Consider the following 16,280-nt stretch of genomic DNA (forward strand, 5'->3'; position numbering starts at 1 on the left):
AGTCAGACAGAACAGGGTCTGAAAACTTGGGTAAGCGACTTAATGCTCTGAGCCTCCGACTTATCCTCTGTGAAATGGGGGATACTTCCTAGGACTGGTGTGAAACATTACACGAGACGAAGCACGGAAACCCCTCGCCCGGGGTCTGGCACGCAGGGGCACTTGATCCGTGTCGGTTCCTGGCTCCTTACCCCTTTTTCTCGAGATCCTGTTCTACAGCTAACCTGTAAGGGCTGAGTTTTGCAAGACTCCTCTCCCTGCCAGGGAGAAGAGAAGACACATTGGAGACAGGAATACAGGCTGCCCCAGAGGTGGGTGGAGATACCGTTCTCTAAAAAACAGGGGAATCAAGGCCCCATCAAGTTTATTGTGACTAGTGTTGTTAGAATATGAAACCTGGACTTAGGAAATAACCACTGAAAACAGTTTCTCACCTGTTTTTTGCCTTCATTTGTAGTAACTGACAGGCAGTCACTGCTGTCCTGTAAGAGTTTTGTTTGGCCCTCTCTTGTACTGAAGTCAGGAAATTGGAGAGTCCCTGGGGCCAACCTGGACGCCAGCCAGCTTAGTGGGACCATCGCAGGGGACCCCTCCCTCTCCTGGGAGCTCCCTGCTGGAGCTCTTCCCTGCTCAAGCCTCGGATGACTTTATTTTACCAGGCGCAGCCTTTCCTTCATGGCGTATTCACATGTCTGTGTGCACATGTGTACTCAGACAGACAGACCACATGTGTATGGGGCATGTGGGGGCATCTTCGCTTAAGTATCCACATACTCCCCTCCAAGACTATTTCCTTGGTTGGTCCCTGGAGATTTTGTATGGCCCTGGGGTATACAGGCAAGTGACACTTTTGTCCCAGTCTCTTGGTCCCAGGGCTGCTGCAGCTACAAGTCCACACCTGTAGGAAGGTGGTGACCATTTCCTGGGGTTGCACTCCTGATGCAGAGCAGGAGAGAAGCAGTGCTGAACAGGGCTAGAGTAGCAGCAGGTGGTGCCAGTCCTGCAGGGAATCATGTGCCTCGGTGATGTGACTAATTGCTGGGATAATGAGTCATTAGCCTTCCCACTTTCCCCAGGCAACTGCAAACGCAGCCAGGCTGGGGAATCTGGGAATGGCAGGCAGCTCCACTCCCGTCCCGCTAGGCCTCACCCACCCTCCCAGGCAGCCCCTGAGCACAGGCATCGGGGTTCTCTGGGGTGAGTGGAGGCATTCCTCAGCAATTACTGCAAGTAGGCAACACTGGGAGAAGCCCAAACAGCACACCCAGTCCCCCCTGCTCATCTTATGGCCCCTAAGTTTCTTTCTGTGAAATCCAGGCAAGGTGCCAGGTAATGCCTGGGGAAGGAGAGATCTCTCTCACCTCTCTACCTTCCAAGCAGAGTAAACGACCCTCTATGCCAGGTATTCTTAACCCAGTTCCCTGGGCTCCTTAGCCAGTGATTATTGAAACTACACTTGTCCTTCTCCATTCCCACAGGGCTGTCCCCCACAGAGAATCAGCACATGCAGTGAAAAATGTTATTGTGTGCAGTGTGTAGGCAAAATAATAATATAATAATAACATTAATGACAACTGAGAACTACTATCCTAAGAGGGTTTGTGGATGGGCTTCTGGGGCCCCAAGGACTCCCTGAAACGGCATACAAAATTGTTGGTATGCTCCAGCATGCTTAGGTGAGTGCTTTTCTGGATAGAAAATCCAAGGCTTTTAGCTTCTAAAAGGGGCACCTGACCCCAAAAACTTTAGAACCCCTGCTCTAAAGCTTTTGTTGAACAGAAACACAGACATTCCCACTGATCAAAACCCTGAGATGCAAATATAAAGACTCTCCTCCCTGCCCCTCACCAATATACAGTGACCACCACACAGAACCATCAGCAGAGCCATGGTTGCAGAGTCATCGGCAACAACGTCCAGCTCTCCTGCTGTCCTTGCTCCCCAGGAAGGGCCCCTCACACACTGTCAAGCACACTTCCACAGGGAGAATTCTGCACAGAGGCCTGTGCCTCTTTTCCTCTCCTGACCGAAGGCCCAGAGCACCAGGCAGGAGACTCTAGGACTTTACTCCTCCTCCTGCCCCAGGAGGCCACCCTAACCCCATCCCCAGGGTGAAGGGCTATGGCGGGAGACGCCCATTATGCCTAAAGCGCTAAGTAAGCTGAACCCACCCTCCTCCTAACTAAGCTGTCTGGGCCCTGGTTCCCTAGCCATGAAGGCCTTAGGACCCCTTCCCAATGGCCCGGGCACCACCTGCAGCCCCTCTGGATGTACCAGAAGAGGGGTGAGACAGCCCTGACATCATCTGGCTCATTTCAAATGGGAAAAATGCAGACTAATTAATAGAAATCAACACTGTTTTGGTCATTTGGGTGAATGAATCGAAACAGAGAAACAGAGACATGACTCCCCAAGCACGATCCTCTCACTCCCCACCCTGTTCTTCTGGTGGCCTTTGGAGTTATGGTGCCAGATGCGCCCAGGGTACCCTCTCTACTTTGTCATCCCATCCCATTGACAGGAAGGCTCAGAGAACCACAACTCTGAGTGGACAGGAGTGGAACTAATTTAATCCTAGCACCTTGCTGAGGGCATCTCCCCAACCCCAAGAGGCCTGACACCATTTTCCCAGGGAAAAGCTGGGAAGTACAGGCCCAGACTAGCCCTGGGATTCTCCCTCACCAGCCTCTGACATGCCCTTAAAGTCTATTAAGTTATGGGACTTAACAAATGCTAAATGGGCTGGAGACCACAAGTGCTAATAGAATGTGAAAGGCCCTCCCCTCCCACAAACCCCTTCCACACTGATTTAACCATGCCAAGGAGTCCAATTTATTTTTATTTATTTATTTTTTTGTGAGGAAGATCAGCCCTGAGCTAACATCCATGCCAATCCTTTTTGCTGAGGAAGACCGGCTCTGAGCTAACATCTATTGCCAATCCTCCTCTTTTTCCCCAAAGCCCCAGTAGATAGTTGTATGTCATAGCTGCACATCCTTCTAGTTGCTGTGCGTGGGACGCCGCCTCAGCATGGCCGGAGAAGTGGTGCGTTGGTGCACTCCTAGAATCCGAACCCAGGCCGCCAGTAGCGGAGCGTGCGCACTTAACTGCTAAGCCACGGGGCCGGCCCCAAGAGTCCAATTTAGAATAGAGAAGACATTGGTAACTTAGAGATGGAAGGGACTTGGGAAGTTACTGAATCTTAGACCTTGCTGGAGGGAGGAGTGATTGGTATCGCCCCATGGAGGCAATGTGGCACTATCTATCAACATTGCAAATAACCTGTGACCCAGGAACTCTTCTTCTGAGAATCTAGCCTACAGATATAACTGCAGAGTTACATAGTTATAACAGCAAAAGACTGGAAACCATCCACCTGTCCGTCAATAGGGGACAAGTTAAGTACATACGGTACATTCATACAGTAGAATATTATGCAACTGTGAAAAAGTATAAGGATGCTCTAGGAACTAATAATGGAAAGGTCTCCAAAAGCAAGATGCAGAACAGTATGACTGCATGATATCTTTTGATTACAAAAAGGGTGGTGTAAACAGATACAATTTTTTTATTAGTATAAAAAAACTCTGGAAGGATGCACAAAAAACAAAAGTGGAGGGCAAGTGGATGAGTAGGGGCAGGGAAAGGAGTGAGACTTTTCACTGTATACTTTTCATATAGTTTTAATTTTTGAACTAGGTGAATATATTACCAATTCAAAATAATAATAATAAAAGTAGGTGACCATCTAACCTGGAAACCACTATTCCATCATGAGATGATGCCAGAGACTCTCTCCAACCTGGGGGTGAATCAAAACTCACAAAACCCAGAAGAGCTGGGTCTGTCCATGGGCACCCCCTCCTTCCCTAGCTCCCTCAGCAAACAGGGTCTCCCAGTTGACTTGGCTCCCCACCTCGACAGGAGCATCTGGGCTCTGCCTAGAACAGCCAAAGATGATATGAGCTAGGCAGGGAGCAGAGAAACAATTCAGTGGGCTGGGACAAGCTTACGTGCCTCAGGAGCCCACAAGAATAGACTAAAGCCATGGCTGCCCAGGACACACAGCAGTGGTTGAGAAGGGTCCTCAATCAGCCAAGGGGGCCTCAGAAACAACCCTGGCTCTCACACGCATATCTATGTTTAAAGATGTGCTTTGCAGCCAAGGGGCCTGGACAAGTCCAGCCTCCAGTTAGCCTGGTAATAGGGGGACCCACTGAATGGCTTTCAGAGAACTAGACCAGTTTGGCTGAGGTACGGGGACACAGCATCCAGAGTAAGCCCAGCCTGACATGAAGGCTAGGCCAAAGGCTCAGAGCCAGGAAGGGTTAGGAATGGGGGGAGTAGGTGTGGCAAGTGTCCCTTGCTCCACCACTGCTGCCATCTGTGCAATGGGGGAGTTCAGCAGCAGCTGCCATAGAGAACCCAAGTGAGACAAGCGCTGGGTGGAGCAGCCAGCCACAGGTGGCCCCTTTTTGGTACTGGAGTTTTTGAGAACATTACTCAGAGCAGAATTTTTAAAAGCTGAATGCCTTGGATGGTGGAACCAAGACTCCAGGAGAGGAGCAGCCTCCCTGGAGATAAAGGAATGGGTGGGATAGGCAGCCTCTTTTTAAGCCTCCAATGGCTAACGGAGGAAGTTAATGTTTCGTCTGTACCGGATGAGGTGGGAAGAGCAAAGAGGCTAAGCCAGGCAGCATCCGCCCTCTCCTCCCCACTTCCCTGGCCAGCTGTTTCCACCCAGGGATCTGTACCAGCTGCCTCCACTCGGAACAAGCATTTCTATGGTAACTAGGGTACATTTTCTCTCAGCCTGCACTGGTGATGTAGGCTGTTTGCTTCATCTTTGGGGGGGCATTCAGCTTTGTTCAAAGTCCTAAAACAAGAAAGCACTACTCTGATATTCCAGAACCAAGGAGGTGAGAAAAATGAAATTCATACCACACATACCCATCTTCCTTGCCCACTGGGGATCCAGGGCAGGGCCTACACGCACAGTGCTCAGTGGCTTCCCAGGGAACCAGGCCAGTGCTGGCCTCACCAGCTTGGCAACGGACCCACTGTCCTCCAGAGTATATCTGGACACTGTGAGTCTACTGTTTGGTGACTGGAGCTGTCTCCATGAGGGCCAACTCCTCCTCAGTGCCTCACACCTCCAGGCTCCACTCCTAGGTAGACCTCATGAGTAGACCCATCCCTGGGCAGCACAGCCTTTGGAGCAAGACAGATGTGGGTTCAAACTCTGGCTCCTTTCTTTACTAGCTATTTGATTTTGTGCAAACCACTAAATTTCTCGGAGCTTCAGCTGCAATTAGGGAAAAGAACAGCTCCTACTTCAATGGGTGCTGAGTGACTAAAAGCAACCACAAATGCAGAGGTCCAAAATGCTCCTTGGTTACTGTCTGCACACTGAAAGTGATCATGAATGTTTGTGCCCTTCCTCTCTGCACTTGACCCCATGCCCTGCCTTTCCTCCGGTGCCTACAGATGACCTGGCTATGCTCCTCTCTAAGGCCACCCCTTCCACCTGCGCACTGGATTCCAGCCCCTTTCACCTCCCAAGGACATCGCTCTAGCAAACATCCCTTCTCTTTCCTCTATCTTTAATTTTTCCATATTAGATACTTCCCATTTGTACACAAACATTCTGCAATTTCTCTAGCTTAAAAAAATACCACCACCACCTCCTCCCTTGGCCCTACATCCTCACTCAGGTATTGAACCATTTGGCTGCTCCCCCTTATGTAAAATTTCTCAAGAAAGTTGTGTGTACTTGCTGTCTCTATCTCTTCCTCTTCCTATCCTCTCCTCCTCTTCTTCCTCCTCTTTTTAAAAACCATTTCATTATGGAAAATTCCAAATATATACAAAAGTAAAGAAGACGATATAATGAACCCCCATGTACCCATCACCCAACTTAAGCAATGATCGAGTCATGACCAATCCTGTTTCCGCTATACCACCTCTACCATCTTTTCCCTTATCCCTAGATTATTTTGAAGCAAATTTTAGATATCATATATTTTTATCTATAAATATTTCAATATGTATCTCTAAAAGATGACTTTTTTAGGGGGTCGGCCCCGTGGCTTAGCGGTTAAGTGCGCGCGCTCCACTACTGGCAGCCCAGGTTCGGATCCTGGGCATGCACCAACACACCGCTTCTCCGGCCATGCTGAGGCCGCGTCCCACATACAGCAACTAGAAGGATGTGCAACCATGACATGCAACTATCTACTGGGGCTTTGGGGAAAAAAAGGAGGAAGATTGGCAATAGATGTTAGCTCAGAGCCGGTCTTCCTCAGCAAAAAGAGGAGGATTGGCATGGATGTTAGCTCAGGGCTGATCTTCCTCACACGCACATAAAAAAATAAAAATAAAAGATGACTCTTTTAAAAACATGTACATAATACCTTTATTGCACCTACAAAATTAATAATAATTTCTCAATATTAACAAATTCCCTGATTGAGTTCTGGGAGTACAAATTTCTCTGATTGTCCAGATGCTCCAAGGAGGAAGTTCTAAGAGGCTTTATGGGGAAGGTTGTAAGATCACTTTCAAGAACAAAGTAGAATGTCACTGGTGGTGAGCATGGTAGTAACATTTATTGAGCACCCACTGCATACCTGGCTCCATGCTGTGTGCTTTACCTGCATCACCCTTTTAATCCTCACATCCACTTTCTGGGGTAGGTTCAGAGTTGCTGAATAACTGGTCATGGTCACACAGGTATGTGTACCCAGGTCTGTCGGACTGCAAAGTCTCCGCTATAGACCACCACCATATGCCCTCAGCCATGCCCCAAGACAGACCGAGGGGAGCCAGTTCCCCAGAGGGCCTCCCCTCCTACTCAAGTTATTTCCGGATGGAAGGCAGAGGCCAGATGTCCTGGGAATGAGCTGTTCATTCAGTGCGGGTGGGAAGAAGAGAGAAGGAATCTTTTTCAGTGAAAAGAGACAGGCTAAAAACTGCCCGCGAGTCTGAATCTCAGAATGTGCTGAAATATCTCTGGCTGCAATATCCCAGGTGGGACACAATCCTTTCTTCCGTAGCACCTGCTTCTCTCCCAGCTCATTAGCATCTCCTTGCCATTCCCAGGAGGAGCTTACTGCAGCGACCTTCCCGGCTAATGAAAGCTGCTTAGCAATAGGAAGTGGGTTAATAAAGCCCTGATGTTGTTCCCAGACCCAGAGACTCCACCCTCATCTCCATTACAGCTCATCCTCAGCCTGAAGCAACCCTCAGGTTGACCATCTGTGCAGGAGGGCAGGGAAGCTGGTGACTGAGGGGCAGGGCTGGCCCAGTCTGGCCTGGGCCCTGCCCCCAATACCTCCAGCGGGAGAGGAGACATTTAGGAGTCTGACGTAAATGTTCCTGCTCTGCCAGGCCAGGAACCTGTCTGTGGACCAGGAACCTCATAAACCTGCTCTGTCTACCAAAGGTTAAAATCCAACCTCAGCGCCCAATCAGAACACAGCAACCAGAAATACTGTGGAGGCAGACACTCCCAGACCTGAGCCAGAGGGGAGGGCAGGCCCAGAGAAACAGTGGCTTCTCCAGTGCTAATGAGTTGATGCCTAAATTACCTCAGACTCCTAGACAGGAAGAGAGCACTGTGCCCTCTAAAGCACATACACTACTACCACGAATGCAGAGTTCAAAGGTGAAACTTGGAACAATTTGCTGCTTAACCCTGAGGTTGAAGGGCCCACAGCAAAAGTTAAAGCACCTTGCTCTCTGGGGGAGGGGATGGCAGGAGAGATCAGCCTACACCTGGGGGTTCAAGAAGCCACAGGGAAAACAGGAAGCATTAATTCCCTTCAGCAGTAAGTCTCCACATTAAAATAAAAGTTTCAAAGACCATATTATGGAGCAAAATGCAAACTTGACCTGACTTTTTAAGATAAAGAGGAGATATCAAAGAACCCTCCCCCACAGTGGTAGGTTTGGGCCCATTCTCCAACCCTACCCTCAGCCAGCGAGAGGAGCAGCCACACAGGTCCTGATCCTCCAGCTGGAGGGTTCGGAGGGGGCGGCCTCAGACAGCACCTCAGCCAGGCTCTATGGTAGAACAGCACAGAAAGACCCCTCTCTGCCAGTGGGGTTTGCCAACAAAGCTTCCTCATGAGGTTTCCACCTGCGGGGCCTGACCAGCTTCTGGACAGACTGGTTTAGGAACAACCACAGCAAACACACAACAAATGCACATTTCTCCCCAGGCCTGGGAGTTTCACTTCTCCCTGTTGGTAAGGGGAGCATGGGTCTGGAGCAACTTTCCTGGGTTTGCCCAGGGCCAGGTTTTGATCCAGGGATTCTTCAGTTCTATTTCTAAGGCTCTCCAGGAAGGTGCCGTTTCCAGTTCAAATGTCTGTATTCTAAGGAAGCTCAGAGAAGCTCATCTTGCCCAGGCCCTGCCCTCTTCAGTCAGCCCCGAGCCCTCCTCTGCCAAGAACAGAGGGGCCAGGGCAGAGCGGAGGGGCCCAGGACCCCCACACTCCCCAAAGCTCTAGGGAATGTGGTCACTCCACGGTTAATCCAGTCTCCACAGGCTTCACTCTGCGTCCAATCTCTCAGCACCTTCTCTGCACTCCCATTTTTCCCAGAACAAAGCTGAATTCTGGATGTGGCTAGGCCAGTTTAAGACTGGATTTACTTCAGACTAAAAATGCATTTCTGAACATTTTTCCAGGGGGTGAAGGAGACTGGCATATCAGAATCTCCAAAAGGCCAGAGGGGTGGAGTTTTCCATCAATACCTATCTATTTTTCCCTCTGCCTCCCCCCAGGAATCCCTAATTATGATTCCACTGTGTGATGCAGGTAAATGGCTGGCAGGCGGGAAAAAAGACTGATACTCACTGCTTTAAACCAACCTTATTTTGAGTCCAAATTGAGGTCTACCTCACCACTGAATACCAATTTTGACAAAGTGTAAGGATTCCTTTTCCGTGGGTCTCAGATGCCCCACCTTGACTTAGTTTTATACTGCTGACAGCCCCTCCTGCTAACGCTCCCCTCAGTGACTGTGCATCAAGCCCAAGGCAGAGGCAGCAAAGTGGCAGAGGCCCACAGACGCCTTTTGATCGGCCCACACATTTTTTTGTAATGGGAATTAGTTATCAGCATTTAAAAATTGGGAAATTTCATATCAAAACCCGGACTTCTGGCTTCTCTTAAAATAAAACAAAGGCCATGGCAAGCCTGGGTTGGCATTCCGGCAGGAGCTGAGTAGTGGCTGCCTCCTTCAAACAGGGCAAGCGCCATCCTGTTCATCCCAGTTCCCACCACTGCCTGCCGTCTCACACCCGGCCAGCTTCCCATGTGGACCTTTCTCTTCTGACCCTGTGGCATTTAAGTTTGCACTTGTGGACAAAGGCACCTCCCGAGATCAAGCAGAACAGCGCTCCTCTTGCTCCTGGGCTGACTTTAGAACCCTGGAGACTTGGGTCTATTTTATAGACCCTTGTTCTATTTCAGTAACTGAAACTGGCTGGAAGTAGAAGATGCATTCCTTTTGAGGGTGATATCCCTGCCCACTGGAAGGAGCCTTGGGCTTCCAGGCAGGACAACAGCGAAAGCCCCACTGCTTCCTGGGGGGCCCCTGGACTGATCAGAGGAGAGCTGACAGCTTCTTCTCACCCTAATTGGCCTGAATGTGGGACACCCACAGCTTTTCTTTCTGCCTCTCTTCTCCCATTCCCCCATGGCCACCCATGTGTGGCGACCATGCACAAGCTGTTTGCACGATTTTATTCTGTATTCTTTTTTTTTTTGTGAGGAAGATCAGCCCTGAGCTAACATCCGTGCTAATCCTCCTCTTTTTTTGCTGAGGAAGACCCGCTCTGAGCTAACATCTATTGCCAATCCTCCTCCTTTTTTTTTCCCCCCCAAAGCCCCAGTAGATAGTTGTATGTCATAGCTGCACATCCTTCTAGTTGCTGTATGTGGGACGCGGCCGTGAGGCCGGAGAAGCGGTGCGCAGGTACGCGCCCGGGATCCAAACCCAGGCCGCCAATAGCGGAGCGCGCACACTTAACCACTAAGCCACCGGGCCGGCCCTTATTCTGTTTTCTGTGCTTACTGTGTGTGCTCTGGACGAAGCCTAGCACTGAGCCATGCATAACTGGGCCACCAGCAGAGCCCTCCCGGTGACAAGGACAGAGAGTGGCTGACGTCAGGGGAACACAGCATAGGTGGAAAGGAGTAGAGTTCTAACATTCTTCAAAGCCACTTATTGCAAGACCAGTAGGCTTTTTACCTTAGCATAGGTTCTGCCCGAGAAAAGGCGAGATCCGACTGCTCCTTGTAAACCTGGGAATCATTACATCATCCCAAAGAACTGGGGAAATTAACTCAAAAGGGAAATTGTGGGAACTCAAATCCTGCAAACCTAGCTTCAGCCTCAACATCCAAAGGAGAAGGAAAGACAGACGTTTTCTGAGCTCCTACAATGCTAGCAATGTTCACATGCATCATCTCAATCCCCACAAAAACTCCTTGAGGTGGGAATCACAAATCGAGGGTGACAAGAAGTTAAGAAACTCGTCCAAGATGACTTAAGAAGTAAGCAGAGCATCAGGATTCACTTGAATCCTCAGTCTGTCACTCAGGATCTGCTCACAGGCTGCCTCTCCCTGATCACCCTCTCTCACCTTTCTGCTTTATTTTCCTTCATAACTATTATCAAACCTGTTATTACAAGACATGTTTATGTATGCATTTGTTTTCTGTCTGTCACCCCACAGAATGTAAGCCCCTGGGGCAGAGACTCTGTCCGTTTTGCTACTGCTGTTTCCCCACCTGGAGAACAGTATCTGGCACCTGGTGGGCCCGGTATTTGTTGCTGGACTGATAGAAAGGGCAGCTCTATCTGCCTCATCACACTACTGTCAAAAAGTGTCCCTTCCCTTATCTGCTCCTTTCATTCCTTCCTCTCAAAACACAATACACAACCTCCCTTCCTCGAACCCCAAACACCAATCTCAGAGGTCAAGGAAAACAACATAGAGATGGCAAATGGCTCCTTGTCCCTTTAGAAAAGGAGTCGAAAGGAAGGTCAAATTCCTGGAAATCCAAGAAAACTCTGTTGTCTGTAGAGTTAGGCTTGCTCCTACAAAGACAAAAGTCTTCACCTTGACGAGGAACCTACGGTTTATTACCAACCTTCTCCTTCTAAGGTGGGAAGGCTTTGGCTACCCCTCCTACCCTACACTCATGCTATTTTGCAACCAATCAAGTGTTTGGAGAGTTGGGATGCTGGAGCAGCACAGGTGGCATTAATTAGAAAGTAGATGTGGCACAGAAAGCATCCAAAAACCACAAACCATTCCCCAAAGTTAAAGAGAGGATAAACCAGAGCAGTGGTTCCCAAACCCGAATTACCCAGGGCAGTGGTTCTCAAAGTGTGGTCCCTGGACCAGCAGCACCAGCATGATTTGCGAACTTGTCAGAAATGCAAATTCTCAGGCCTACCTCAGACCTACTAGAATCAGAAATTCCAGGCTTGGGACCCAGGAATCAGAGTTTTAACAAGCCCTTCTGGTGACTCTGATGCACGCTAAAATTTGAGAACTACTGACCAAGAGAACTAAACATATATAGATTCTTGGGCCCTGGAAATCCTCATTCAGTAGATCTGAGATGGGGCCCAAGGCAATTTCGAAAGCTTCTGAGTTGATTCTGACTTGCAGCCGGATTTGAGAACTACTAAACCTGAGGACTCATCTTTTTCTGGCCCCAGGACAGTGTCCTCAGTTCTAAACCCACCTCCCACTATCGCCCAGTCACTCACTCACCACACAGAGCAATGATGTGGCTGCTATCTTCATGCACAAACTTCCTGGTGACAGCCTCCTCCATGATTTGCTTCACCTGAGGACAAATGGGCAGCACTGTTATTTAATTATTTATTTTTCTGTTCAAAGGCCTGTAGGCAAGTAAATAGCTTGGCTTTGCCCTCCTGGTCTGGGTTCAGATACTTTCAGAGTAGATGACAGGGATGGGAGGGGTTGGGAAGCAAAGCTTCTCCAGCACAGACAGCTCCAAGCATCTTGGAAAGGCAACCAGGGGAAAAAAAAAAAGAACATAAACCCACCAACCAATCAATGCAGATGTTCCAGCCCAGGAAGAAGTGCCCTGCTGTGGAGAACAGGGATAGGATACTATTTGGTCATCTGTACTTAGCTGAAGAAGGGCTTCTGGGCAGATACACTGTGCTTTAAGGACAAATTGTCTCGGTACATGCTCTAGATAAACAACCTGCCCCTCTTTTTCTCCCTCCTCTCTGAGGTTAGGGGTAGGTCCATCCAGGCCTCAAGGACACTCTCTATATGCTCGCAAGCCCAGCCTTCTTCCTGTCTAGGTAAAACCCTGATGTTTTGGGTTCCTACCTGGATGTACAAGCTTCCAAATACCTTGTAAGGTGAACAGTCACATCTTTCTTTAAGAAAGCACTTTTTAAAAACAAAACTTTTTACTGATGTAAACATATAGAAAGAGTGTATATCATAATTATACAGTTAGATGAATTTTCACAAACTGAACATGCCTGTGAAACCAGCATCCAGATGAAGAAACACAATATGTGACCAGCACCCCAAAGTACCCCCAACCCTGTCCTGTTTCCTTTCAGCATTTGGGTAGTTTCCAATTTGAAGCTCTTATGAATAGTGCTGCTATGAACATTCTGGACATGTCTTTTGGTGAACACAGGTGCCCATTTCTTTGGATTTATACTTCTAGACAAGGAATTTCTGATGCATATAGTCTATTTACTAGGTTTTGCCAAACTGCTCTCCAAAGTGGTACCAATTTACACTCTCATTAGCAGTGTGTGAGGTTCTAGTTGCTACCAACACTTAAGCCAAGCACTTTTGATGTCCTGGGGGAAGCTGCCAAGAGACAGATACTAATACTGGAGATTAGAGGGATGGATTACCTCAATACCAGTGTAAAATCTTACAGATAAAGTAACCTCGGGGCAGAGCTTGTCTTTGCCATTCTTTGGACAAGGCATGCAGTGCCCTGATGCTGCCCTTGCTCCCAAGGCCCTCACGTAGGACTGTAGTTTGGAGGACGGTAAAGTTTCTAAAGGCTGGGGAGGAAGAAGGAAGGACCAGGAGGCTCCTCCCTGCTGGAAACGGCTCATGGTTAGTGGTTAGGTAAAAGCGGATCAGATCGATCCTGCACTCTAAACTGTTAAAAGCTTCCTAGATTACTTCCCAAGGGGTGTTTGCATTAAACAGAGCATAACGTCACAGCTCAAAGACCTATAGGCATCTGAAGCAGGCTAGTGGGGCAGATTTTGGGGTCAGGAGAACCTATGGGTGCCTCTAGAATTATACCAGAGGTCCTTTGTGAAAGGCCAGCCTTGCCTACAACTACTCCCACTGTTTCTACTTGTTGGAGAGGAAAGGATATGTTTCTCTCTAAATCAAGTGCTGAAAGGGGAAGGGAACTAAGAGTTCAGAGCAAGTCAACCTTTGTCAGGTAGCATACATAGCTGTGGCATACTCTGGACATTTCTCATATTTGTTTAGGAATCATTCTTAGAGTAATACAGATAGCCTTCTTTTTTTTTTAAAGATTTTATTTATTCATTTTTTTCCCCCCAAAGCCCCAGTAGATAGTTGCATGTCATAGGTTCACATCCTTCTAGTTGCTGTACGTGGGACTCGGCCTCGGGTTGGACGGAGAAGTGGTGCCTTGGGGCACGCCCGGGATCCGAACCCGGGCCGCCGGCATCAGAGCGCGCGCACTTAACCGCCAAGCCACGGAGCCGGCCCCAGATAGCCTTCTAAGTACTGAAAAAAGAATCATTGTCATCTCAATCTTTCCTATCATCCTTGACCAACCCCAAATTTGGATCACATCAACAATCCTAGCACTGTTGGGGTATGCTTACTTCTTCGTTCTTGTTTATACTGTTCATATAAGTCTGTCACTAGACTGCTTGTTTCCTGAGGATAATCCCTGTGCTTTGAGATTTGAGATTTTTCTTTTCCATGGGGAGACCAGGGTTGGGTTTAAATGTTGATTCGATATACTCCTGGCCTAAAAAACTCTTTCTTGGCTGTTTCACAGCAAAAGCACATGGAGCTTCTCACACAGCAGGAAAGGTGATGGCTTCAACCACTTCTTGCCAACAAGAGAGAAAAGAACAAATATTAGGGCACAGTAGCCAGGCCACAGTCAAGGCAGGAGAACCATCTAGAGCCTTCCAGGATTTTACGAGAACCCAGAGTCTTCTCTAATCCTGAAACTCTAGGAAGGGGTAAAGGAATCAATATGGTAAACTTTTATATATGAGATAGATATTTTAGAGATGAAGAAATCAAGACTCAGAGGGATTAAGCAACTTATTCAAGGTCACAGAGCTAGGTCCAGACTACTCCAAAGTTTATGCATTCCCACCAGACTTCGCAGTCCCCAAGATCAGCAGATTTATTTACCATAGTCATTGAGTGCCTACTGTGTGCCAGGCACTGGATAGAGAGTAGTGGACAAAACAGATGGGTTTCCTGCCTTCATCGAGTTTCCACATCTGGAGGATGACAGCCACAGAGATGTGGGGGGGGGGGGGCGGGGAGGGAGTTCGTGGCTCCAAAGGCCTAATCTATTCTAATTCACTCTTCCGGTTTGAGCTCTCCAGCTCTCATATGGGGGTGAGTCATTCATATGGGCACCCCCTCCAATGAAACTGAAATAGGCTTTAAGATAGGGTCAAGGTAAAAGACACTAGTAGAGGGCACTCTTTTTCTCTGACATTAGGGGGTCCTCACTCAAAAGGGGAAAAAAAATCTGCGTCTTGAAAGCCATTCTCAAAAAACCCCTGGTGTCTGGGTAGAGAAGTGGGCGTGGAGGGAGAAGCAGTAAGGTGTCCAGCGAACCCTCCCGCAGCCGGGACTCAGTTCCCAGAAGAATACCGGAGGCGGGGGGAGTGTAGGGCAAATGAAAGCTAAACCCCCAAATCACTCGTTTAGCACCGCAGGACGCCAGCGAGGGCCCCGCCCCCTCCCCAAGCGGCGCGGACAATGAATGGGCAGCCCTGGTTCTCTAGAAATCGCCGCCACCCCTCCCCCGACCTCGGTCTCCCAGCGCTGCTGCCGTCGCAGGGCGGGGAGCTGCGGGATCGCGGAGCAAACAAGCCTCGGAGCGTCGGCCTAGCCCCGCCGGCCGAGGGGAGCTGGCTGCCCCCTGATCCGAGGGAGGGCGGGGGCCGCAGCCAGTCCAGGACCCCGCCCCCGCCCGGGGGCCCACGAGCGCCCGCGCCCGGAGGTGGGCGCAGAGCTTTCCGTCTCCTGGGCCGCGCGCCCCGGGACGCGAGCCCCAGGGGGTCCTTGCCCGGACTTTACCTCCTTTTTCACGTTCCAGAGCAGTTTCTCTTTGACTGCGTCCTCTGCGCTGCCCATGGTGCGGCGGGTGGCGGCGAGGCGGCGCCGAGCGGCCCCTAAGCCCCCCGCGCGCCCTCGCCGCCTCCGCGCCTCTCGGCTCAGCGCGCCACGCGCAAGGCGGAGCCCCCGCCCGCCGCGCTCCCCGCCCGCCGCCGCCGCCGCAGCCACTGCCCGGTGCTCGGCTCCGCAGCCATTTTCCGAGCCCCGCACAGACGTCAGGCGGCTGGCCCGGCCCCTTCCCACAGCCGGGGGCGGGGGTTAGGGGGGGTGCGCTCAGCCACGGGGGGGATCGGGGCGGGGGGAGGCTGCGCGCGCCTGGGGGCGGCGGGTCCCCGGGCGCACGCCACGCGGGCTGCTGTCATGGCAACGCGCCCGCTCCCGGCCCGAGGGCGCGAACTCGCATTGTGAGCGCCAGCAGCAGCCCTGCTCGGCGCTGGGTGGGGCTGGGAGCGCCCTGGACGCCGCGGCCGAGGGGAAAGTCGCTCGCGCCGGAGCTGGCCTCAATCCAGCTAGACGCCCCCTGATTTCCACCTGCTCGTTTTCCCGACGGGAAGGGCCGGGGCCCTCTGCATCTCGAGTCTGGCCAACGGGAAGCCAGCGTTAGTCCCCTGGCTGAGAAAAGCCGGAACTCCATCGTTCCTCTAAGTACCCCTGCCAGCTGGTCGCCCTCAGTTGCAAAGCTGGTGGGAAGAGGTTCTGCTGGCCCTGAGGGCTCGAGTATCACGGCCAGCCCTCCCGCCCACCTAGGGTTCGCCACGTCGGGTCCGGCCCTTCTTGCTATGTGGGAGGTAGGGGCGCGAACGGGACCAGCGGGAACTCGTAACGGAGGGCGTGAAGGGGAGAGAAGCGCCTTCCACACGATTCGCCTTGTAGACCTCGGCAGCCT

General features: G+C 50.5%; 1 protein-coding gene across 5 annotated transcripts in view; it reads right to left on the reverse strand.

Moving 5' to 3' along the window:
- Positions 1-15,469, reverse strand: part of SGSM2 (small G protein signaling modulator 2) — a 34,112-nt gene extending 18,643 nt beyond the window's left edge. For 4 of the 5 annotated variants that reach the window (XM_058560091.1, XM_058560090.1, XM_058560092.1 and 1 more), the window contains exons 1-2: positions 15,356-15,469; positions 11,798-11,873 (exon numbers count right to left, since the gene is read on the reverse strand). In XM_058560091.1, coding sequence (XP_058416074.1) covers positions 11,798-11,873; positions 15,356-15,412 — 133 coding nt within the window. In that variant the 5' untranslated portion in view covers positions 15,413-15,469. The remainder of the gene's footprint in view (positions 1-11,797; positions 11,874-15,355) is intronic. The other variant, XM_058560089.1, reaches the window with a different exon arrangement.
- Positions 15,470-16,280: the final 811 nt, after the last annotated feature.

This window comes from Diceros bicornis, chromosome 18 (assembly GCF_020826845.1).
Source record: "Diceros bicornis minor isolate mBicDic1 chromosome 18, mDicBic1.mat.cur, whole genome shotgun sequence".
Taxonomy (NCBI): domain Eukaryota; kingdom Metazoa; phylum Chordata; class Mammalia; order Perissodactyla; family Rhinocerotidae; genus Diceros; species Diceros bicornis.